Source organism: Macaca fascicularis, chromosome 2 (genome assembly GCF_037993035.2).
Source record: "Macaca fascicularis isolate 582-1 chromosome 2, T2T-MFA8v1.1".
Classification (NCBI taxonomy): Eukaryota; Metazoa; Chordata; class Mammalia; order Primates; family Cercopithecidae; genus Macaca; species Macaca fascicularis.
The window spans coordinates 150,055,868-150,082,198 of record NC_088376.1 but is presented as its reverse complement, the minus strand read 5'-3'; the positions used below and the strand labels follow the sequence as shown (position 1 = coordinate 150,082,198).

General features: G+C 46.1%; 1 protein-coding gene across 9 annotated transcripts in view; it reads left to right on the top strand.

Annotated features, from left to right (window-relative positions):
• Positions 1-26,331, top strand: part of TAMM41 (TAM41 mitochondrial translocator assembly and maintenance homolog) — a 123,137-nt gene that overhangs the window by 62,271 nt on the left and 34,535 nt on the right. For 3 of the 9 annotated variants that reach the window (XM_045384723.3, XM_074032992.1, XM_074032994.1), the window contains 2 exons: positions 16,460-16,495; positions 17,479-18,422. The exons of 4 other annotated variants lie outside the window; for them this stretch is intronic. In XM_045384723.3, coding sequence (XP_045240658.2) covers positions 16,460-16,495; positions 17,479-17,687 — 245 coding nt within the window. In that variant the 3' untranslated portion in view covers positions 17,688-18,422. Of the gene's footprint in view, positions 1-9,314; positions 9,353-11,939; positions 12,045-16,459; positions 16,496-17,478; positions 18,423-26,331 lie in introns of those variants that run through there. 2 more of the 9 variants (XM_005547828.5, XM_015446279.4) reach the window with 2 other exon arrangements.

Sequence of the window (26,331 nt, the reverse complement as noted above, 5' to 3'; positions counted from 1 at the left end):
CCTGCTGCTGTGTTGCTGGAGATGTTCCCTATAGTGGTTTCAAAATATGTTCACAAATTCTTTGGCCCTCCTCCTAGCAGTAGCATTCATTTTCCCTTCTTGAATATGGGCAGGCCTTAGTGACTTGCTTCTCACAGATAGAATATAACAGATGAGATCTCTGTGACTTCCAAGGCTAGGTCCTAAAAGGTGACACAACTTCCACCCAGCTCTCTCTCAGGACACTTGGCTTGGAACCCAGCCACCATGTTGTGAGGGCGCCCAGGCCACTGGGAAAGGCCACATGTAGGTGTTCTGGCTGATGTCTAGCATCAGTTACCAGACAAGTGAGTGAGCAAGGCTTTAAAATAACTCCAGCCCCAGCCATTCTGATTGTGATAGAACAAGAGAGCCCAACAGGACCTGCCTAGCCAAGCCCAGTCAGCTTTTGGAAGTCTGAGGGAGAATAAGAAAATGATCATTGTCATTTAAAGTCATTGAGTTGTCCAGGCGTGGTGGCTCACATGTGTCATCCCAGCACTTTGGGAGGCTGAGGTGGGAGAATCGCTTGAGCCCAGGAGTTTGAGACCAGCTTAGGCAACATAGTGAGACCTCCACATCTCTACAAAAACTTTAAAATGTGGTAGCACACACCTGTAGCCCCAGCTACTCAGGAGGTTGAGGTGGGAGGATTGCTTGAGCCTAGAAGGTTGAGGCTGCAGTGAGCTGTGATTATGCCACTGCACAACCTAGTCAAGAAAAATGGAAACAATCTTAAGTATAATAAATAGAAGGGGCTGGCCACAGTGGCTCACGCCTGTAATCCCAGCACTTTGGGAGGCTGAGGTGGGTGGATCAGGAGGTCAGGAGTTCGAGACCAGCCTGGCCAACATGGTAAAACCCCATCTCTACTAAAAATACAAAAATTACCCTGGCATGGTGTCACATGCCTGTAATCCCAGCTACTCGAGAGGCTGAGGCAGGAGAATTGCTTGAACCTGGGAGGTGGAGGTTGCAATGAGCCAAGATTGTGCCACTGCATTCCAGCCTAAGTGACAGAGCGAGATTCTGTCTCAAAAAATAATAATAAAATAAAATAAATAAATAGAAGGAATTTAATATAGGGAATTTGTTGCAAAGATGTTGGGAGCGCTGGCCAACAAAAAAGAAGGGGTACACTGGAGGAGGAAGAAGGGATGATGTGCAGAGAAGCTGTGCGTCAGGAAGCTGCTAACATCCCCGGGCGGGAACCTACAAGCCCACACCAGCCTGGGCACCAGAGCGAGACCCTGTCTCTCAAAAAGATTAAAGTAATTAAGTTTTCAGAAGACTTGTACACAGTTTGTAAGACTTGTACACAGCATTAGATACTGTGTACAAGTCCTCTGAAAACTTATGCCCTTGCCACTGCTAGAGCTGCCAGAGTCACCACCACTGCCCAGATGCCACTTGGGCCAGGCACGGTGGCTAACGCCTGTAATCACAGCACTTTGGGAGGCCAAGGTGGGTGAATTGCTTGAGTTCAGGAGTTTGAGGCCAGCCTGGGCAACATAGTGAGACCTCATCTCTACAAAAAGTAAACAAAAAATTAGCTGGGTACAGTGGTGCGCACCCGTGGTCCCAGCTACTTGGGAGGCTGAGATGGCAGAATCACCTGAACCCCGGGAGGTCAAGGCTGCAGTGAGCGGAGATCACGCTACTGCACTCCAGCCCAGGCGAGAGAGTGAGACTCTGACTGAAAAAACAACAGTCTGGGCGTGGTGGCTCAAGCCTGTAATCCTAGCACTTTGGGAGGCCGAGGTAGGTGGATCACGAGGTCAAGAGATCGAGACCATCCTGGCCAACATGGTGAAACCCCGTCTCTACTAAAAATACAAAAATTAGCTGGGCATGGTGGCGCGTGCCTGTAGTCCCAGCTACTTGGGAGGCTGAGGCAGGAGAATCACTTGAACCCGAGAGGCGGAGGTTGCAGTGAGCTAAGATTGCGCCACTGCACTCCAGCCTGGTGACAGAGCAAGACTCCATCTCAAAACAAAACAAAACAAAACAAAAACAAAAACCAGATGCTGCTTGACAACCACCAGTAACTGCTGCTGCAGTTGGAGTCAAACCCAGGAACTTCTCTTCCTTCTACTTTCTGATCTGGCACCACGGTCTCCAATCAGCAAAACCTAATAGAAAGCCAGCTGGTGAGAAAGGCTGGGCAACATAGTTTGCAGACTCCTACCCCAGCAGTAGAGAGTGGAGTACAGAGGAATGGCTGAGCTTACCAGAGAAACACCTGCCTGTGGTGACAGCATCCAGATCCACCCTTCAATCATATGTAAATTTCCATACACCAGCAGCAGCTTCCTGCTTCCACCCACCATGAGGCAGCTGTCTTTCGTACAAAAGAAAATGCTCTCAAATGAGCCAGGGGTGGTGGCAGGCACCTGTAATCCCACCTATTTGGGAGGCTGAGGCAGGAGAATCACTTGAACCCAGGAGGCGGAAGTTGCAGTGAGCCATGATTGCACCACTGCACTCCAGCCTGGGGGACACAGCAAGACGACTCCTCCTCAAAAACAAAAAAAAAAAAAAAAGAAAGAAAATGTTCTCACTTTTCTGGCAGGAAAGAGCAAACCAAGTCCCTACAGTTACTGTATTCATCTCTGGGTGATGTTAATGCCTCTTTTAATTAGAATCCCAACTGGATATTGTATAATTTAGAAACTAGCCTATAACGTTAACCACCCCCCACTCTCCTTATAGAAAATAGGTGAAGGGAAGGGGTTAAAGACACCCGCATGCCTGTCTGTGAGTGTGTATATACACATTACCACGCAAGGAAGAAAATATGCCTACCTTTTTTGTTTTTGTTTTGGTTTGGTTTGATTTGGTTTTTGAGACAGAGTCTTACTCTGTTGCCCAGACTGGAGTGCAGTGGCACGATCTTGGCTCACTGCAACCTCCACCTCCCAGGTTCAAGCGATTCTCCCACCTCAGCCTCCTGAGTAGCTGGGATTACAGGCTCATACCACCACACCTGGCTAATTTTTTGTATTGTTAGTAGAGACAGGGTTTCACCATGTTGACCAGGCTGGTCTTGAACTCCTGAACTCAAGTGATCTGCCCTCCTCGGCCTCCCAAAGTGCCGGAATTACAGGCATGAGCCACTGTTTCATTTTTTAAAAAGGTTATGATATCACAGTAGATACGGCATCTTTCTCCCTTTACCCATTCGGTGTTCCTATTTCCCTCAGCCTGTACTTCATTTGGGCAGAGTTCCTTACCTGGTTGGGGCCCAAATCTCCACTACTGAAGCTGTCCCTATGGGTCCTGTCTGTATTGGGTTATTGTAGTCTTTAACTTTTATTAAACTTGGCTCCACGTTTTACATTTTGAGTAGTGAGAATTTGACAGTGCCTACTATTCGGAGCAGTGTTTCTTGTATTAACTCATTCATCCTTACACAACCCAATAAGGCAAGTACTATTATTATTCTAACTTTACAAATCAGGAAACAGGCTCAAAGAGGTTAAGTAACTTGTCCAGAGTCACACAGCTAGTTAAGGGGTGGAACCAGGATTCAAGCCCATGTTTGAATGGTCTGAATCTAGTCTCAGCGCTCTGAACCACTGCTCAGTCACCACAGACAGGTGTTTCTCTATACCATCCCACAGCTGAGCACACGACAGGTGCTCAGTAAATGGTAGCTGTTATTGTTGATATTACTGCCATTTGATAACTGTCTCTTGGAGTTATGAATCTTATACTCATAAAAATAACCAGTTGACTAAACAATGCCTGGCAAATGACATCGTCCTGATTTGTGGCTAGAATTCCTTCAAACACTGTTTCAGAATTTACAACTATCTCATGAAAAGTGTGATTCCTAAGGGAGAGCTTGTCTCCAGGTTGCTTTGCCCTGGCTTCTAATCAGAACATTTCCCTTTGTTAGCCAGGTGACCTGGAAAAAGCTTTGGATTTGGTGACCAAAGGCACATGGTCAGACCGCCCAGGTCAGCTCCGTCACAGATCAGCCAGGTGATGTTGGGCTTTATGGTTGAGCCAGGTGATGTTTGAAGCTGATGGTTGAGTTTCCTCACTGTGCTCCAAAATCATCAGTCCCTGGGAGACTGGAGAAAAAGTGGTTTGGCAAAACCATAAATGCAAGAGAGCCCAACACTGATGAGCTGCCTCTGATCACAACTATAATATCAAAGCCCAAGTGACCCCCACATGAGAGTCAAAATAGCCATGTGCTAAGTGAGATTCTTTTATACTCTGGCACATGAGCAGGACTTTAGAAAGGAGAAGCTCTTCTCCAGCACCCTCGGGGTTGCTGAGGGTCTCCATGGCCAGAGGCCTGGCTTGCAGCTCCAGCTGAATCATGGATCCTTACTCCTTTGAGGCTCTCCATGACAGTGAGGCTTCAGGCCCCAAGTCCCACCTGAGCCCTGTTCCTCCAAAACACCCTCAGTGAGCTAGAGGACACACAGGACTGAATCTCATCAGACACACTGCATTAGACTAAGGGCAGATGCTCATCGACCCAGGCATTCTGTCCCACCAAAAAATCACTGAACTTTTTGAACCCACAGAAAGGTCCATGCCCCAAGCTCCAACCGTGTGGTGAGGAGTAAAGGAGTAAACTAAAGTTTCACAGGCACAGGCCAATATCTGTGAAAGTACTTTGACCTGGTAGATAGTATAAAAATGGAGAAAACCTAAGATTTACAGAAGGCCTATGATTTATGGAAGGTGTGATACATAAACAGCCTCACTTAATCCTTATCCTACTCCTACAACATAGATACATCCCACTTTTTTTTTTTTTTTTTTTTTTTTTGAGACAGGGTCTCATTCTGTCACCCAGGCCAGAGTGCAGTAGCATGAGCTCAACTTACTGCAGCCTTGACTTCCTGGGCTCAGGCCGTCCTCCCAGCTTAGCCTCCCAAGTAACTGAGACTGTGGGCACACATCACCACCTCTGGCTAATTTTTTGTGTTTTTAGTAGAGATGGGGTTTCACCATGTTGCCTAGGCTGGTCTTGAACTACTGGGCTCAAGTGATCCATCCACCTTGGCCTCTTAAAGTGCTGGGACTACAGGCGTGAGCCACCACACCCGGCCCAACTTTAAAAAAAATTTTTTTACAACCAAGAAAATAGGATTACAGAGGTTAATCTAGCCCCATAGTGGGATTTGAATTCAGTTCTGTATGACTCAAAAATCCATTCACTTTCCAGTATCACACCCCATCTTTGGGCCATGCCTGCAGGATGTGAGTTACTCTCTCCGTGTGGACCCAGGTGATCTGACCTGTGATTATTCTCAGCCATCGCTGGCCATGCAGCTAAAGACACCTGGGGTCATTTCTCTTTTTTCTGTTCCTTCTGAGATGAAGTGGGACCATAGAATATTCCTTCCTAGAATGAGCTACATCTGAAGAGATGATACATGCATGATATGTCAGAATTAATAAGCAACTTAAAAACCATCTAAACTCCTTCACCTTACCAGTGGGATGAGTCAGCCCAGGCAGGCTGTGACTTCCAAGGTCATATCAATTTGTTGACAGCCAGGACGAAAACCTGGGTCTCTTATTTTTGAAATGGAATCTCACTTTTTCACCCAGGCTGGAGTACAGTGGTATGATCTTGGCTCACTGCAACCTCCACCTCCCAGGTTCAAGCAATTCTCCTGCCTCAGCCTCCTGAGTAGCTGAGATTACAGATGTGCACCACCACACCCGGATAATTTTTGTATTTTTAGTAGATGTGGGGTTTCACCGTGTTGGCGAGGCTGCTCTCGAACTCCTGACCTCAGGTGATCTGCCAGCCTTGGCCTCCCAAAGTGCTGGGATTACAGGCGTGAGCCACCGCGCCTGACGGGGGTCTCTTACTTTTTACTTAATTCCCCTTACGCTTCAGCATGCTGTTCTACCCACCCCACATATGGGTAAATTATAACAGGGCTAAGAGCTTCAGTAGCATTTCTTAGATCAGGAAGAACAAAACGTCTGAACCCATCATTCTTTCCAAACACTACAGGACATCTGCCTAAATTTAGCTCCTAACTCTAACTTGAATTTCACTGTCCCCAACTCCTTCTTGGATAACTAGCCTACTGTGACAACTGAGCTACAGATACAAGAAAGTCCCTGAAATTCCAGGTTGTGGTGCGTTACATAGAAGAGGATGACAGGATGTGGCAGAAGAAAAGCAGGAGAAGTATAAAGGCTATTCCCAGCGAGGAGGCTTTAGTTCAACTGGTATTAGTTGAATTACAGAAATAAGATGTTCCCAGGAAGTGTTGGTTGGGGGAGATGGGATATGCCAAGATGACTGTGCTGTGGTGCTGCCTCAGTGAGCTTACAGAGAAGATAAAATCCACCCTCATAGTGCAAGGTGAGAAGCGATCAGTGCCGTGAACAGAAGTTCATTCATTCATTGATTTAGTCAAATATTTAACAAAAATTTAATAAATGCCTTCTGCATACCAAGAGCTGGAGCCCTGGAGAGTTGTCCCAATTCTAAAGATCTTACAGTGCAAAAAAGTAAATTGTGAATTAGATTTCTCTGATAAGTGCTTAATTATAGGGTTAACTGTGAGGTGCTATAGAGATACCTCAAGGTGACAGCAAACTGGTTGAGCCATTACAGTGTGCCAGGCACTCTTCTAAGCACTTTCTATATATTTATTCATGTAATCCTCACCACAGCCTTACATAACAGGGACTCTTATTATTCCCTATTATATGCATGAGGAAACAGAGGCATAGAAAACTAACAGGGCAGCCTGGACCCAAAACCGGGCCATCAGGTTCCAAAGTCCTCCCTCTTAACCTCTTGACTAAACTGTCTTTCAGTCACTTGGTGTTCTCCCAGTCTGGAGGGAAGCAGCAAGTGATGTCCAGCCTGTTACTTTAAGAACAAGTAGGGGTTGGCCAGGCACAGTGGCTCACTCCTGTAATCCCAGTACTTTAGGAGGCCGAGGCAGGCAGATCATGAGGTTAGGGGATCGAGACCATCCTGGCTAACATGGTGAAACCCTGTCTCTACTAAAATACAAAAAATTAGCCGGGCATGGTGGCAGACGCCTGTAGTCCCAGCTACTTGGGAGGCTGAGGCAGGAGAATGGCATCTCAAAAAAAAAAAAAAAAAAAAAAAGATCAAGTAGGGGTTAGCCAGAGGAGAAGGAAGAGTATTCCAGACATAGGAATGTGGATATTCAAAAGCCCTAAATGAAGAGATCACAGTGTGTTGAGGGAACTAAAGTTAGCTCAAGAAGAATAAAGTGCCAGACATATACTGTGAGGCTGGAGAAATGACTGAGGCCAAATCATGAAAGGTCTTACGATTTTTGTTAGTCTGTTCATTGTTATCCCCAGAGCAATGGAGAGCCAGCCAGGAATTTTTGAGCTGGAGAGTGACAAAAGTGGATTTGCATTTTATAAACATCAGTGTGGCTACACTATGGAGAAGAGACTAGAAAGGGGAAGACTGTAGTCATCCAGTTGAGAGATGATGGTGGTCCAGGGCAGGATCACTGAGAATGGACCAAAAGGGACAGATTGAAGTGATGTCTAGGAAGTAGACTCAGTACAACTTGATGACTGACTATGGAGAAGGGCTTGCCAGGGCTCCCGCTGGCACAAGTGGGAGAATGGTGTGCCTGTTTCCTCAGCTGGGGATCCAGGAGGAGGAGCATATTTGGGGATAGCAGGCGGATGGTGATGAATTCAGGTCTGAACATGCTGCGTTTGGAATGTCTGTGGGAGATGTTGAGTAAACAGTTGGCTCCCCAGGTCTGGAGCTGGAAATGGAAATGTGAGCACTGGTAGCTAATAGATGGTGATTAAAGACACCGTGGGAATGAATGAGGTTCTCTCAGGAAGTCTGTGGAGTACAAAGAGAAGAGAGCCAAGGGCACACCAACAACAGACACCAGCACGAAGAGAACAAACAAGCCGAGAGGTAATCAGAGGAAAGCACGGAGAGCAGGGTCAGGTCCCACAGGAGATGGATGGTGACTGTACAGTTGGGACATTCGTCCCCTCCAAATCTCATGTTGAACTTGGATCCTCAGTGTTGGAGGCGGGGCCCGGTGAGAGGTGCGTTGGTCATGGGACTGGCTCCTCACGAAGAGCTTCACCATTCTCAGTGGGGTGAGGGAGTTCTCACTCTTCCTTCCTGCATGACCTGGCGCCTTCCTCCTCCTCTCTTTGCTCTCCCTTTAATTTATAAAGAGTAAAGGTTTATTTGGCTCATGATTCTGATGGCTGGAAAGTTCAAGATTGGACATCTGCATCTGGTGAGGGCCTCACGCTGCCCCCACTCATGGCAGACGGGGAAGGGGAACCCGTGTATAGAGATCACATGGCCCGAGAGAGAGCCAGCAGAGGTGGGTGCCAGGCTCTCACAGGAACTAATAGAGTGAGAACTCACCACTGAGGGAGGGCATTAATCTATTCATTAGGATCTGCCCCCATGACCCAAACACCTTCTACTGGGCCCCATTTCCAACGCTGGGCAGCAAATTTCATATTAGCTTTGGAGGGGACAAACATGCAAACCGTGGCATAGCGGACACCATCAAAAAAGTGAAAGGCTAACCTAAAGAATGGGAAAAAATATTTGTAAATCAATGTATCTGATAAGGTACTTATAACTAGGATATAAAGACAACCATATTAAAAATAGGCAAAGGATCTGAACACACACTTCTCCAAAAAAGATATACAAATGGCCAATAAACACACGAGAAGGTGCTCAACATCACTCATCATCAGGGAAATGCATGATGATGCAAATCACAACGAGATACCACCTCACACCCACTAGGAAGGCTAAATAAAAAAGACACATAGGCATTTTCCGATGTTTTTTCCAAAAAAGAGATTAAAGGAGAAAAAAAAAAGGGACAAAAAAGCAAGTGTTATTTTACAAAGACGTGAAGACAGTGGAGCCCTCGTGCACTGCTAGTGGGAATGTGAAGTGGGGCAATTGCTGAGGAAGACTGTCAGTTCCTCAAGTGGTCAAATATAGAGTTCCTGGGACACGGAGGCGGGCCGTTGCTTGAGTCCAGGAGTTTGAGACTGGGCAACATAGCAAGACCCTGTGTCTACAAAAAATTTAAAAATTATCTGGGTTTGGTGTGTGTGCCTATAGCCCCAGCTACTTGAGAGGCTGAGGCGGGAGGATCACTTAACAAGCCTAGGAGTTGGAGGCTGCAGTGAGCTGTGATCGCACCACTGCACTCCAGCCTGGGTGACGACAGAAAGAGACCCTGTCTCTAAAAATGAAAAAAAACCCATAGAGTTCTCATGTGACCCACAAATTCTACTCCCAGGTATATATACCCAAGAGAAATGAAAATATATGTCCACACAAGAACTGGACAATGGACTGTTATCCGACAATAAAAAAGAGTGAAATACTGATGCAGACTACGACACGGACGAGCCTGGAAAACATGATGCCAAGCGGAAGAAGCCTTACGCAAAAGACCACATACTGTACAATTTCACTTACATGAAATGCCAGAATAGCCAGATATACTGAGGCAGGATGTAGATTCGTGGCTGCTGAGGGCTGGAGATGGGTAATGGGGGGCTTGGGAGTGAAGGTGAGAATTGGGAAGTTTTCTTTTTAGGTTAATGGGAGTGTTCTAAAACTGTATGAAGACAGCACAACTCTATAAATAAAAATACTGAATTTACACTTTTTTTCTTTTTTGAGATGGAGTCTCGTTCCCTCACCCAGGTTAGAGTGCAGTAGCAGGATCTTGGCTCACTGCAGCCTCCGCCTCCTGGGTTCAAGCGATTCTCCTGCCTCCACCTCCTGAGTAGCTGGGATTACAGGTGCCCGCCACCACACCCAGCTAATTTTTGTATTTTTAGTAGAGACAGAGTTTCACCATGTTGGCCAGGCTGGTCTCGAACTCTGGATCACAAGTGATCCACCTGGGATTACAGGCATCAGCCACTGCACCCGGCCTGCTGAATTGTACACTTTAAACGGCTGAATTCTATGGCATGTAAATTATATCTCAATGAAGCTGTTAGAAACTTTTTCAATGCTGCTTCTTGGTTGGTGAAAACATTAATCCTGACATCATTTAGTAGTACCTCAACTCCTTTTTGGAAATGCCCAAACCCTTTTTTAGCTAGATTAGCTCTAAATGAAGAAGTAAAAGCTCAAATGGTTACCTTTTTTTCTCTTCCAGCTTTATTGAGGTATTAAAAAAATGTATTTAAGGTGTACAATCTCATGATTTGATGTATGTATACATTGTGAAAAGATCACCACAATCAAGTTAATTGGCATACCCGTCCCCTCACATAGTTACTGTTTTTGTCTGTGTGGTGAGAACACTTAGGAGCTACCCTCTTAGCAAATTTCAAGTAGACAATACATTATTTTTAACTGTAGTCACCATGCTGTACATTAGATCCCCAGAACTGAATGTTTGTACCCTTTCACCAAAATCTTCCCATTCCAGCTGACCCTGGGAACTACGATTCTACTGTGTTTATGAGTTTGATACTTTCAGATTCCACATGGAAGTGAGATCACACAGTCTTCGCCTTTCCATATCTGTTTTATTTTACTAAGCATAATGTCTCCAATGTTTCATCCATGTTGTCGCAAATGGCAAGATTTCTTTCTTTTTTATGGTAAAATAATGTTTGCAAGCTCCTTGACTTACAATAGGGCTATGTCCCCATAAATTCATCATAAAGTCAAAAGAGCGTTAAGTCCTGGATGGTCTGTCTGTGCAGTCATGTGTCACTTAATGACAGGGATACCCTCTGAGAAATGCGTTGTCAGGCAATTTTCTTCTCATGTGAGCATCACAGAGTGCACTTACACAAACCGAGATGGCGTAACCTACCACTGCACACCTCGGCTACATGGGCTGGCTTACTGCTGTGAGGCCACAAACCTGTACAGCAGGTTACTGTGCTGAATACCGAGGCAGTTGTAACACAGTGGTGAGCATTGTGTGTCTAGACATGTCCACGCATAGCAAAGGTACAGTAAGTCAGGCACAGTGGTCCACATCTGTAGTCCCACTACTTTGGAGGCCGAAGCAGAAGGATTGCTTCAGTTCATGAATTCAAGGCCAGCCTGGGCAACATGGTGAGACCCTGTCTCTAAAAACACATTTAAAAATGGCTGGGCACGGTGGCTCACACCTGTAATCCCAGCACTTTGGGAGGCCGAGGTGATCATGAGGTCAGGAGATCGAGACCATCCTGGCCAACACGGTGAAACCCCGTCTCTACTAAAAAAATACAAAAAATTAGCCAGGCGTGGTGGCGGCCACTTGTAGTCCCAGCTACTCAGGAGGCTGAGGCAGGAGAATGGCATGAACCTGGGAGGCGGAGCTTGCAGTGAGCCGAGATCGTGCTACAGAACTCCAGCCTGGGTGACAGAGCAAAACTCCATCTCAAAAAATAAATTAATTAAGTAAATTAAAAAATAAAAAATCTATTTCTAGAAAAATTACCAACCAAAAGAAAAACATTTGCAAACAGGTGGAAGACAAGTGTAGAATGTACTGATTTCATGGGGACACTGAAATTCTAATCTTACACACACACACTTCTCTTAAAAAAGAAACAGTTCAGTAAGAATACAGTATTATAATCTTATGGGACCACTGTTGTGTCTGTGGTCCATCACTGAAACATCGTTACGCAGTGCATGGCTGTATATATACATAAACACACACCCCACATTTTCTTGATCTGTTCATCTGTCAATAGACGCTTAGGCTGTTTCCATATCTTGGCTATTGTGAATAATGCTACGCAAACGGTTATCTTTAGGATCAAATGGGACGATAGAGATGGTCACACCTAGCTCACATTAGCTCAGTAAATAGTTATTAGATCTGAATCTGAGTTAAGTTACTTCCACCAGCGCAGTGGCATGACTTTATTTAAACTCAGCACACACATCTCTCTAGATCTATAACCATGTGCACACAAGTGTTGGAGACATGACTGCAGAATGGCTACCTTGGTCCTGGCCACCTTGGTGAAACTGTAACACTGTCCTGAAAGACATAGTTGAAGGGTAAGTTGTTCACATGGGTTTCGGAAATCACCAGGGTGGTGGCGGGGAATGTGACAGGAAGAGGGGGACTAGGACCCCAAAGCCTGGCAAATGTGGGGGCTGGCCAGTGGTCATTCAGTGACAGTGATAAGGACGGTATTCTGGCTTATGGCTGGAACCTTGCTATGGTCTGAATTTTGTGTGTCCCCCAACCAAAAAAAAAATTCCTGCGTTGAAATACTTTCATGACAAAAATAATGCATCTTAATATTAAAAAAGGCCAGGCGTGGTGACTCATGCCTGTAATCCCAGCACTTTGGGAGGCCGAGACGGGTGGATCACGAGATCAGGAGTTCAAGACAAGCCTAGCCAAGATGGTGAAACCCCATCTCTACTAAAAATACAAAAATTAGCCGGATACAGTGGCAAGCGCCTGTAATCCCAGCTACTTAGGAGGCTGAGGGCAGGCGAATTGCTTGAACCCGGGGGGGCGGAGATTGCAGTAAGCCGAGATCATGCCACTGCACTCCAGCGTGGGTAACAGAGCAAGACTCCATCTCAAAAAAAATAAAATAAAATAAAAAATGCTTTCAAGGTGATGGTATTAGGAGATGAGGATTTGGGAGTTTATTAGGTCATGAGGGCAGATTAGGACCCTATCAACAAGACCCAGGGAGATCGTTTCTTCCTTCTTCTGTGTGGGGTTGCAATGAGAGGTGACCATCTATGAACCAGAAAGCCCTCACTAGACACTGAATCTGCCAATGTGTTGATCTCAGACTTCCCAGCCTCCAGACTGAGAAATACATTTCTGTTGTTTATAAGCCACCCAGTCTATGGCATTTTGTTATAGCAACCCAAACAGACCAAGACAAACCTCCCAGGGAGAGCAGTAGGGCCCAGGGCAGTCTTGGGAGCCAGGGGATTGCAGGCAGTGGCTGGGGCCTGTGACATGTGGCTGTTTTACGGAAAGTGCTCCCTCTTCTGCCCATCTTGGGCTAGCCTGGCCATCTAGGTAACAGTCCCTCTGGCACTCAGTCACTGCTCTTGTTGGTAGGGTGGAGAGCCTGCCTGTCAGCTTGGTTTGATGGAGAACTTTCCAGGTGCCCATAGAAAGGGGCAGAGCACCTTTCTGATTCCCAAGGAAGCAAAGAAAGCAACTTTCGTTCTAAGGTGTTGAGAGAGCTCTCCATGGCTCTGTTTTGTCCAGGAAGTTTTCCTATGCACAAAGTGTGCGTTCATAGAGTCGGAGAACAAGAGTGCTCAAACCTGTTTTAGGTGGCAGAACACCTGGAAATTATAGCTTCCTTTGCATAAGATGATGAAACACTGACTTTTCTTTTTTGTTTGTTTGGTTTGGTTTTTTTGAGACGGAGTCTTGCTCTGTCTCCCAGGCTGGAGTGCAGTCGCATGATCTTGGCTCACTGCAGCCTCTGCTCCCCGGGTTCAAGCGATTCTCCTGCCTCAGGCTCCCAAGTAACTGGGATTACACACCCTGCTAATTTTTGTATTTTTAGTAAAGATGAGGTTTCGCCATGTTGGCCAGGCTGTTCTCCAACTCCTGACCTCAGGTGATCCACCCACCTCAGCTTCCCAAAGTGCTGGGATTACAGGCATGAGCCACCGCACCCGGCCAACACTGACTTTTTTTTTGAAATGGAGTTTCGGTCTTGTTGCCCAGGCTGGAGTGCAATGGCATGATGGCTCACCGCAACCTCCGCCTCTTGGGTTTAAGCGATTCTCCTGCCTCAGACTCCCCAGTGGCTGGGACTACAGGCATGCACCACCACGCCCAGCTAATATTGTGTTTTTTTAGTAGAGATAGGATTTCTCCATGTTGCTCAGGCTGATCTCGAACTCCTGACCTCAGGTGATCCACCCGCCTTGGCCTCCCAAAGTACTGGGATTACAGGCGTGAGCTACCACACCTGGCCCCCATCACTGACTTTTCTATTTCTCATTGTATGAACCACAGTTTAGCTCAGAACACATTGATGGATTTAACATCCAGGTTGGGCAAGAAACGTTCTGCTTAATTAAATGTGCATACTGTTATAAATTAATCAAATCACAGCTATAAGCCTACTGGCTCATGGAGAAAACAAGCTGTTAAGCTACTCAGGGTCAAGTTTCCAAGTGTCTCCACTACTGCTTGTTTGCCAACAGGTCTGGATGTTTTGCTAGTACGTGATGGTAGTCATCAAAGAAAATGTTGGTGTGGGGCTGGGCACGGTGGCTCACGCCTGTAATCCTAGCACTTTAGGAAGCCAAGGCAGGAGGACTGTTTGAGACCAGGAGTTCAAGACCAACCTGCCAAAATATCGAGACCCCACTTCTATTTTTAAAATTTTATAAAAAATTAAAAATAAAATGTTGGGAGAAAAATAGTTCAGGAAGTGCTAGTGATTAACTGGCTTTTTTTTTTTTCTCTAAAGCAAATCAAAAACAAACCATACTTGGGGGCTTTGGAATCAGAAAGACCTGGGTTTGGCCAGGGGCGGTGGCTCACACCTGTAATCCAAGCACTTTAGGAGGCTGAGGCAGGTAGATCACTTGAGGTTAGGAGTTTGAGACCAGCCTGGCCTATATGGTGAAACCCCTACTCTACTGAAAATATAAAAATTAGCTGGATGTGGTGGTGTGTACCTGTAATCCCGGCTACTCGGGAGGATGAGGCAGGAGATTCACTTGTACCCAGGAGGCGGAGGTTGCAGTGAGCTGAGATGGCACCACTGCACTCCAACCTGGGCAACAGAGCTAGACTCCATCTCAAAAAAAAAAAAGAGAGAGAGAAAGAAAGACCTGAGTTTGAATCAGGAGTATGAGCTGTGTGATAGTAGGCAAGTTACTTAATCTCTCGGAACCTGCCTCCTGGTCTTTAACATGGAGACGATAAAGACCCTACTTGGCAGAATGGTTCTCAAGATTAGCATCAGTGTATGTAAAGCCTCTGGCACAGGGCCTCGCCCTGAATAGGAGACTTAAGAAAGGACAGGACAACTCTGTGAAAAACATTATGGAGATTTCTCAAAGAACTGAAAATAGAACTACCATTAGACTCCAATCCCATTACTGGGTCTCTACCCAAAGGGAAAGACATCTGCACCCATGTTTATGACAGCACTGTTCACAATAGCACAGATACAGTGTCCATCAACCAAGGATTGAATAAAGAAAATGTGATACACACACACCATGGATCTACTCAGCCATAAAAAAAGAATGAAATCACGTCTTTTGCAGCAACATGGAACTGGAGGCCATTATCCTAAGTGAAATAACCCAGAAACAGCCAGATACTGCTTGTTCTCACTTGTGACAGCTAAAAAATGGGTACATGTGAACATACAGAGTAGAAAAACACGCCTGTAATCTCAGAGCTTTGGGAGGCCGAGGTGGGCGGATCATGAGGTCAGGAGATCGAGACCATCCTGGCTAACACGGTGAAACCCCATCTTTACTAAAAATACAAAACATTAGCCGGGCATGGTGGCGGGCGCCTGTAGTACCAGCTAGTCGGGAGGCTGAGGCAGGAGAATGGAGTGAACCCAGGAGGCGGAGCTTGCAGTGAACTGAGATCGTGCCACTGCACTCCAGCCTGCATGACAGAGCGAGACTCCATCTCAAAAAAAAAAGAAAAGAGAAAAGAAAAAGAAAAACAGACACTGGAGACTATAAAAAGTGGGAGGGGAGGGGGTTGGAGAATCACCTATTGGGTACAATGTTCACTATTTGGGTGATGATGGGTACACTAAAAGCCCAGACTTCACCACTATGCATATACACATGTAAGAAAAATGCACTTGTACCCCCTAAATATATAAACTTTTTTAAAATTAAAAATAAATAAACAGGCCGGGCGCGGTGGCTCAAGCCTGTAATCCCAGCACTTTGGGAGGCTGAGGCGGGTCAATCACCTGAGGTCAGGAGTTTGATACCAGCCTGGCAAACATGGTGAAACCCCGTCTCTACTAAAAATACAAAATTAGCTGGGCGTGGTGGCGGCCTGTAATCCCAGCTACTTGGGAGGCTGAGACAGGAGAATTGCTTGAACCTGGAAGGTGGAGGTTGCAGTGAGCGGAGATCGCGCCACTGCACTCCAGCCTGGGCGACAGAGCGAAACATCGTCTCAAAAATAAACAAATCGCACCACTGCACTCCAGCCTAGGCGACAAAGAGCAAAACTCCATCTCAAAAATAAATAAATAATCCGTCTCAAAAATAAATAAACAAACAAATGAGGCAACAGACTCTGAAAAGAGCCCAAAGTCATCCAGCAGGTTTGCCGTGGGCCAGGCATAGAATCCCAAATTCCAGCAGCCTCCTCACTGTGCTGTGCTGTTCTCTTCTGCAAACCCACGGCCTTTCTAAACACCCAGCCTGTCCCTGGAGGCCACAAGTTATTGCATGTGTTCTCTTCTCTTTTGATAGCCAGCCAAGAAGAGGGAACGCAGGGTGACTCACCAGGTAAGCCAGTCCCCCGTCCCTAGTGACTCTTCCTGTTCAAGGAAGCATCTTTTGTGTTTCATGTTCTTTTTATTCCTCCCACTGTGGCTGTGCTCTGCTCAGATAATTCATAATGGGGGTACTTGTTGCTGTCTGAGGCCGCAGCCTGAGATGCTGACATTGAGACCACCTAAAGCAGGGAGGGACCTGGGTCCTTAGCCTAGAGAGAGCTGCAGGGGAGAAGGGTGGACCAGCTGCCTGCCTCAGGGCTGCAGAGAGCAGGTCTGGGCAGAGAGGAGGGAACTGGGAGTGAAGGGGGTACATGTAGCCACTTGTCTGCAAGTCTGGCCTGGCCCTCCAGCCCTCTTGGGAGGGACACCTGGGACTAGGGGGAGGCAGGAGCTACACAAAAGAGGACCTTAGAGATGGTGCATAGTTTTCACTATCTTGAAGACTCTTTGTTATTTAACACATGCCTCCCCTACCCCCATGCTTGAAGGATGTTGGTAGGCTGTCACTGGTACTTCTTTCTGTTCCTGCTCTACGCGTGCTCTGTTCACACCCAGCACACCTTCCTGGTATGTGGCTCAGCCGGTCTCAGCTGCCAGCCAATCGTTCCTGACCTTCCTATTATGTCACCAGCAGCCAATCAGAGCTTCGGATCAGCACGCGCTCAGCAGTGTTACTACCCGGAGTTGACAGAATCGTAGCCGAGAGCAAAGAGCATTTTAAATGGCTTTCTGAAAGCCAAAAATGCTTGTGAGTCGACCTCATTACTACTTTGGGAGAAATCCCAGTTGAGAACCAGTGATCAAACCTGCCCCCTTTATTTTGCCCAGCGAGGGGAGGGGGCTTGGCCAGAGAGGTGCAGGAGTTGTTAGAGAGGCTGGACCAGACGCCCGGTCAGCTGCCCTCCAGGGTAGCGGTAGTGCGAGTTTTTATGGCGCCACTCCTGTACTCCTGAACTTTCTCTGTGTCTCCACCCCACGCTGACTGATAAGCAGGCCACGCATGGATGCCAATTCTGCAGCAGAGGTGGAGAAAGAGTCTGTGCGGCCCCAGAGAGGCCAGAAGAGGCACCTGCTTCTGGCTTTCCAGCTCCTGGAGTGCGGGACAAACCACACGTCTCCCCTGTGGATTCTATGAGATTGAACCAATTCTTCTTTACGTCAATTACATGGAATCAAGTTTTCTTATGTCGCAGACCAAATGAGGCTTTTCCAAGACTTTCTACCTTGTTTTCTAGGCTTCTCCTTGCCTGGGCGTGTGAGTTCCTTGGCAGGATTGTCACAGATGGCTACTGTGGCCGTGAGTGATGCTCTTTGCCTAACTAGGTGTTCTGCCTACTTTGTAGGAAATGCGAGCTGGGCCGTGAGGAGTGTAGTCACACTTTCCAGCACAGCCGAGGTAGAGGACCTGACTCCTCTTGAGGCTGAAAGCTACCCTCTGCCTTGGTTGCCCTTCCCTCACCCCATTCTGATTTACTTCATTCATGAGAGAACTTCTGCCTAGTCAGTGGTCTCCTTGCCTTCACTCCCACCTTCGTCTAATATAGGAGTCAGTAAATGATGGTCCTCAGGACAGATCCATACCCCCTGGCTTTGTACATACATGTGTATTAGAACACAGCCGGGTTCTTTCATTTAAGTATTGTCTCATGGCTGCTTTCACACTACAGCAGCAGAGTTGAGAAGTTGTGACAGAGACTGTATGGTCCACAAGGCCACAGTTATTTACCCTTTGGCCTACTGACCCCGTAATCCATCCACCTGGCTGCCTCCGAGTGATCTCTTAAACCTCAGATCGAACCACACCACTCTTCTGCTTACAAAAAAAAAAAAAAAAAAAAACTCTTGGGAGGCCAAAGCAGACGGATCACTTGAGGTTAGGAGTTCAAGACAAGTCTGGCCAACATGGTGAAACCTCATCTCTACTAAAAATAGAAAAATTAGCTGTGCCCACGTGGTGGCACACACCTGTAATCCCAGCTACTCAGGAGGTTGATGCAGGAGAATCACTTGAACCCGGCAGGTAGAGGTTGCAGTGAGCCAAGATCATGCCACAGCACTCCAGCCTGGGCACAGAGTGAGACTGTCTGTAGATGGATGCTCCTTAGTGAGGCTCTTCATGACCTGGTCAACTTCCTTCCACTCCTCCCCTCCACCCTCTGTCTCTGCTCACCCTCGGCTCTCACATCCTCAGCTGTGCCCTTGACCAGGCCATGCCTGATGGCTAGAATCTCCTTCTCCTTTCACCATCTGTCAAATGTCTAAATATCTCTTAAGACCAAATTCAAATGTCACCTTCTCCTGCGCCCCTCCTAGATGCCTAGCTGAATTACCTGCTCCCTCCTCTGTGCTCCTAAGCTTTGTGGCTAGATAACCATCTGTGACTGCAATGACATGTTTAGGTGTTTCTCTCTCCCATTAGACAGTGAGCTACTAGGAATCAGGAACCTTGTCTCATTGCCTTTTCTGCCCTGCCAGGAATGGAGCTGAACCATTTGGATAAGTCAGAAGCAGACTTTTATAAAAGTGCCAAGAACTTGACTATAACATCTTGTCGATGCCATTTCTGGTAATCGACTAACTGGTTTCTCCTTCTTCTCTAAATTTCCTGGTGTCTGGAATAGCATAAGTACTCGGAAAATGAATGAGTATGTAATTGTATAAAACATATGTTTTTCTTCTATTCTAACATAAAATTGTGGGAAATACCTTGTCATATTCACTTTATCATCAAGTACATTCAAGACTTTAAAAAGAATTTGGCTGGGTGCAGTGGCTCACACCTGTAATCCAAACACTTTGGGAAGCTAAGGCAGGAGGATTACTTGAACCCAGGAGTTCGAGACCAGCCTGGGCAATATAGGGAGACCCCATCTCTACAAATAAATATTAAAATTAGCTTAGTATGCTGGCACATGCATGTAGTCCCAGCTACTCAGGAGACAGAGGTAAGAGGATTGCTTGAGCCCTGGAGGCAGAGGTTGCAGTGACCTGAGGTTGTGCCACTGCACTCCAGCCAGGCTATAGAATGAAACCCCATCTCAAAAAAAAAAAAAGTTTTCTACCTCCATCCAGAGAAGATATGCAAATGGCCAATAAGCACATAAAAAGGTGCTCAACATCATTAGCCATCAGGGCAGTGCAGATAAAAGCAACAGTAAGACGCCGCTTCACACCTATGGGGGTGTGAAAATTGATTTGCATCCATTTTGGTCTATAATCAAAATCTATAATCAAAAGGACAGATGGCCAGGCACAGTGGCTCATGTCGCTCACGTCTGTAATCCCAGCACTTTGGGAGACTGAGGCGGGCGGATCACGAGGTCAGGAGTTCGAGATCAGCCTGACCAACATGGTGAAACCCCATCTCTACTAAAAATTCAAAAATTAGCCAGGTGTGGTGGCAGACGCCTGTAATCCCAGGAACTCAGGTGGCTGAGGCAGGAGAATCACTTGAAACCAGGAGGTGGAGGTTGCAGTGAGCTGAGATTGCACCACTGGACTCCAGCCTGGGCGACAGAGCAAGACTGTGTCTCAAAAAAAAAACAAAACAAAACAGATAACGTGTTGACAAGGATGGGGAGTAAGTGGAACCCTTGTACATTGTTGGTGGGGATGTAACATAATAAAGCTACTACACCTTTAACTGGGTAAAGGTGACATGGGATCACTCTCTATCATTTATTCCAACTCCATGTGAATCTACAATGGTCTCAGAATAAAAAACTTAATTTAAAGACATACTCTAGGCCAGACGCAGTGGCTCGCACCTGTAATCCCACACTTTAGGAGGTCGAGGCAGAAAGTTCCCTTCAGGCCAGGAGTTTGAGACCAGCCTGGGCAAAAAGTGAGACCCTCATCTCTCCAAAAATTTTTAAAAATTCGCCAGATGTGGTAATGCACACACCTGGTCCCAGCTACAAGGAGGCTGAGGCAGGAGAATTGCTTGAGCCCAGGAGGTCGGGCTGCAGTGAACCATTTGTACCACGGTACTCCAGCCTAAGTGACAGAGTGAAACTCTGTCTCAAAAAATAAAAATGAAAACATCTGACCCAAAGAAAATAATAAAATGAAATAAATAAATAAAAATAAAAACGTACTCCACCTCTTTTCTGTACTTCTCCTTCTGAAATAAGAATTTCCCAGCTGGGTACGGTGGCTCACACCTGTATTCCCAGCACTTTGGGAGACCAAGATGGGCTGATTGATTGAGTCCAGAAGTTCAAGACAAGCCTGGGCAACATAGCAAGAACTCTGTCTCTACAAAAAAAGTAGAAAAAATTCACCGAGCATGGTGCACGTCTGTAGCCCCAGCTACCTGGGAGTGTGAGGTGGGAGGACCACCTGAGCCTGAGAGGTTGAGGCTGTAGTGAGCCATGGTCCTCACTCTGCACTCCAGCCTGGGTGACAGAGTGAGATCCTGTCTCAAAACAAACCAACAACAAAAGAAGAATTTCCCAGGAGTAGCGTGTCTGTATTCTGTAAATGATGTTGCTATTTGGTGGCATTGTTTATGTGTCAGGAATCCTAGGCCTACCCTGTGGACTCTGTGAGTCTCTCAAGAGCTGACCAAAGTTTTGGATGGAGCAAAAATCTTTATTGACTCCAGGCCGGGTGCGGTGGCTCACGCCTGTAATCCCAGCACTTTAAAGGCTGAGGTGGATGGATCACATGAGGCCAGGAGTTCGAGACCAGCCTGGCTAACATGGCGAAACCCAATCTCTACTAAAAATAGAAAAATTAGCCGGGTGTCGTGATGCACATCTGTAATCCCAGCTACTTGGGAGACTGAGGCGGGAGAATCACTTGAACCCGGAAGGCAGAGCTTGCAGTGCGCTGAGATCACACCACTGCACTCCAGCCTGGGTGACAAAATAAGACTCCATCTCAAAAAAAAAAAACCAAAAAAAAAAACCAAAAAAAAAATTTACTCCAGAAGGTGAAAAGATAACCATAATAACATCGTTAACAAATGTTTAAATGTCTCTAAAATATGGTCTTATATCAAATAGCTGCAACTCAGTTCTCACATGTCTGTCTGTGTGTGTTACACGTATAGACTGCATGTTTAATATGGGGTATCCTGAGGATTCGAAACTGGAAATGACCTGGTGTTGAATCCTGCCTTTACCACTTGTAGCTCTGTGGCTTTGGAGAAGTTTTCTTAACTTATTTGAGTCTCAATTTCATTATATATTGAAAGAACGTTGTAGTATTTGCTCCATAGTGGTGTTGTGGCAATTAAAATTACATGAATTCCTGATTCATGGGAAAGCTCGATAAGTACCTGCCCCATAGTAAGGGCTCAGCTAGAGGTGGCTATTGTGATGATGAAATACCGAGGATGGCGGTGACGGGTATTTGTGGTTGACTGTCAGGATGGTGGTAGTAAGAGCCCGGAACCCAGTGAGTCCCTGGGTCCACTTGATCGTGGGTTTGTACTTAACCAGAGCCAGAGAAAAGACTTATATTGTCAGTTCTTTGGGAGGAAAAACAGGAGGAAGAGAACAAAGGCTTGGTTTCATTGGAGGCGCAACTGAATATTATTTTAAATGAAAGCTACAAAAACAGTGTGGAAAAACCACAGGAAGATGAGGCCAACTAAGGTTTGCATCGTGAGGTCAGCTGGTGGTTGACTGAGTCACAAAGCATTTTATACAAATCGTGATCTGACAATGACTATTTTCCTGGCTAAAACTCAGGAAAACTGAGTTTCAAAAGCAATTGTAAAAATATGTGTGACTTGTGGTATTTTATATATGAAAAGGTTTGTATATAACTTACATCAAATTTGGTTATATATTTACCTAGCTGTCTTTATTGAAAAAGAGTAGGATTACGTGACATCGCGACCTTGCTGGTTAACCTGAGCCTTCAGGTTGTGTGGCCTTCGGGATACAGGTCTGGGAGCTCTGCAAACATGTGTCAGGGTCTGGCTCTTCACAAGGCACTGGGAATGCAAAGCAGTCCCTGTTCCGAGGCACACACAGCATTGCACTTATAAAATTTAACAGAATGGGGCTGGGCGCCGTGGCTCACACCTGTAATCCCAGCACTTTGGGAGGCTGCAGCAGGAGGATCACTTGAGCCCAGGACTTCAAGACCAGCCTAGGCAACACAGTGAGACCCTGTCTCTACAAAAAATTAGCCAGGCATGGTGGCGTGCACCTGTAGTCCAAGCTACTCGGGAGGCTGAGGTGGGAGGATCACTTGAGCCTGGGAGATTGAGCCTTCAGTGAACTGAGGTCATGCCACTTCACCCCAGCCTGGGCAACAGAGTTAGACCCCGTCTCAACAACAACAACAAAAGTAACAAAACAAAACGAAAGACAGAGAGACACGTAATAAATAAAAGTCAGTGACCTGCGAATGCTTTATATATTATTCAAAGATAATATCGAAACAAAAATAACTATGAAGGTCATCTTCATGTATCTGGCACTTGAAAATTAGTGTATAACAGTGATGTATTAGGCAACAGAAAGCTTAGAAATGGAAAGAAAGATCTGGGTTTGGGTACAGGCTCTGCCCTTTATCCATTGTGTGACTTTCGCCAGGTCACTTAACCTCTCTGCTTCTGTTTCATCATGGGTTAAAAAATGAACGATAACACCCAGGTAATTGGTTTGGTATAAAATTGAGATGAATTGAGTGTTATTGAAATATAAAGTAATATTATGGGAAATCACTGTGAATTTTCTTAGTTGGAGGCTGCTTATAGATAACCCAAGATCACAGAATTGCATTATGTCAAGATGTGTTTGTTTTTCACATTTTAGGCCAAAATTAAAGAGAGAAGTAAAATTCCAGATCACACTCCTTCAGACCACTGCATGAGCTTCATTTATCAATTTTCCCATCTTTTTTCTTTCAAAAGCTTTAAGGGACTGGGTGTGGTGGCTCACACCTGTAATCTCAGCACTTTGGGAGGCCAGGGTGGGAGTATCACCTGAGCCCAGAAATTTGAGACCAGCCTGGGCAAAATAGTAAGATCTCGTCTCTACAGATAAATTTTTAAAAATCAACTTGGCATGGTGGCACATGCCTGTAGTACCAGCCACACAGTAGCCTGAGGCAAGAGGATAATTGAGCCCAAGGGCTCAAGGCTGCAGTGAGCCATGATGAGACCACTGCACTCCAGCATGGGTGACAGGTAGACCCTGTCTCAAAAAAAAAGGTAGAGGATGGCTTTAGGATTTCCAATTGGCAAAAGAGAAATCTGTGTCTACACTGGGACGGCAAATGATTATCAAAATCAAGTTCTTTTATTTATTTATTTTTTTTGAGACGGAGCTTCGCTCTTGTTGCCCCTGCTGGAGTGCAGTGGTGCGATCTCGGCTCACTGCAACCTCCGCCTTCCAGGTTCAAGTGATTCTCCTGCATCCCCAGGCATGTGCCACTGCCCAGCTAATTTTTTGTATTTTTAGTAGAGGCGGTTTTTCACCATGTTGGCCAGGCTGGTCTCGAACTCCTGACCTCAGGTGATCCACCTGCCTCGGCCTCCCAAAGTGCTGGGGTTTCAGGAGTGACCCACCGTGCCCAGCCTCAAAATCAGTTTCTTAAAAGGTTGTACAGAAAGGGTCAGACCCGTGAGAGAGAGAGTTCTTTGGTCATGATGTTTGTTGTGGGCACAGGAAGGCCAGCATAGGGAGAGTCAGGAGTTCCCTTACTTTGCACGTCTAAATAGAGGGATACTGTGCTAGATTTAGGGGGAAAAAAAGGACGAGAGAGTTATGGTAAATCTAGAAGACAGTAATGGGAGTCTAAGTTGAAGTTACTCCACAAATAATAACTGAGCACATATTTTATGCCAGAGCTTGTGCAAGGCAATAGGGATGGGAAAATGTAAATGGTTGTATTCATCCATTGGTGTTCTAGGTAAGAGGACTTGGTGTCAGTAGACTGAGGTTCAAATCCTGGCTCTGCCACCTGACCCATGGCTCTGGGGAACTGGTGGTGTCAGCAATGTAGACAGTTATAATTTCATGTAATACGTGTACTAGCAAAGGTCTGTGCAGGCCATGTGGGAAGCTCAGGGCAAGATAGTTTCTTAAGATTATGCTTCGAGGGTTTCCCTTTTCCAAATATATGAAATGACAGATAAATGATACAAAGAGACAGAAAAAAAAAAAACCCACCATACTGAAACATGTAATACATATCTCCATGGAGTAATAACAAAGATACATGAGTGACAAATGGGCCTGCAAGGCTCTGGGTGGAGAAGCAGGAATTGGGTTTTTACGCAGTGACAGGCATGGCAAGGGCACCAAGCAAAGTGCAAGAACAACTCAGACCTCCTGCTTCAAACTGGGACTTGGGGAAGGATCTCTTTTTCCTTTTCTTTCTTTTTTTTTTTTTCTTGACACAGAGTCTCGCTTTGTCGCCCAGGCTGGAGTGTGATGGCGTGATCTCGGCTCACTGCAACCTCCACCTTCCGGATTCAAGTGATTCTCCTGCCTCAGCCTTCTGAACAGCTGGGATTACAGGTGCCCGCCACCACACCCGGCTAATTTTTGTATTTTTAGTAGAGATGGGGTTTCACTGTGTTGGTCAGGATGGTCTTGAACTCCTGACCTCGGGTGATCCACCCGCTTTGGCCTCCCAAAGTGCTGGGATTACAGGTGTGAGCCACTGCGCCAGGAAAGGGAAGGGTCTCTTTATTCAAATACGCACATGCACATGCACAGATACCTTGCATCTGTGAAAGGAAGCTAAGAAATCTGCAGCTGGCAGCTATTTGGACCTATGGCTTATAAACATGTTTCTCGGGAGACAGAGAAACCAAGACTTGGGCCAGTCTTTGCAGTGACTTGGGGCGTGGAACTGCATTTCCCCTCTATGAGTGGAGAGCCCAGGCACCAACAGAAACTCAGTTCTGGATTAGGAGCTAGAGGGGCTGGATGGAGGCAGCTAGAAACTGCTAGACAGGAAAGAGGGAGTGCAGCAGAGAGACTGCGGTGATCAAGAGGGGAAAAGTGCCCTCAAGAAGACTGAGCAAACCAAAATCCCAAAGTCTATTAGGAAAATCAATGATAATAAGATACAGAATGAAACAAAATCAACAATCAAGAAGAGATGAATTCATTCCAGGTAAAATGAAAATGAAACAACAACCTGAATTTAAGATGACTTGGTCGAGTGCGGTGGCTCACATCTGTAATCCCAGCACTTTGGGAGGCCAAGGCAGGTGGATCACTTGAGGCCAGGAGTTCGAGACCAGCCTGGCTAACATGGTGAAACCCCATGCCTACTAAAAATACAAAAATTAGCCAGGTTTGGTGGCGGGCCCCTGTAGTCCCAGCTACTCAGGAGGCTGAGGCACGAGAATTGCTTTAGCCCAGGAGGTGGCGGTTACAGTGAGCCAAGACTGCACCACCGCACTCCAGGCTGGGCAACAGAGCAAGGGCCTATCTCAAAAAAACAAAACAAAACAAAAAAACTGTATTTACGGTCCTCTAAGGGATAGAAGAAGGAATAGCATCATCATCCATTTCTTTTATAAAAGGTCAAAATATTAGAAAATTAAAATGAGAAGAAATGAGAAAAGCAAATGCTGAAAATGAAAAATAAAATTATTCACAACTAAGTGTTCATGAAGATGTGAAAATGAAGCAACTGATTCGGCTTGAAGAGAGCTCAAGAGGAAATGTTGAATTAGCGCTTTAAGGATTCTAGGAGGCCTCCAGGGAGAGCGCACCTTGGCAAGTCCTGGAAGATTAGCCTAACTGGCCATGGGGTCAGTGGCAGCAGCGGTGGTGGATTGGCCTCCAGGCTTTGGGAAGCGGAGGCAATCACTTGCATCATAGGGAAGAAAACAAGTTTGACAGGTAAGCTCATGTGTTTCCT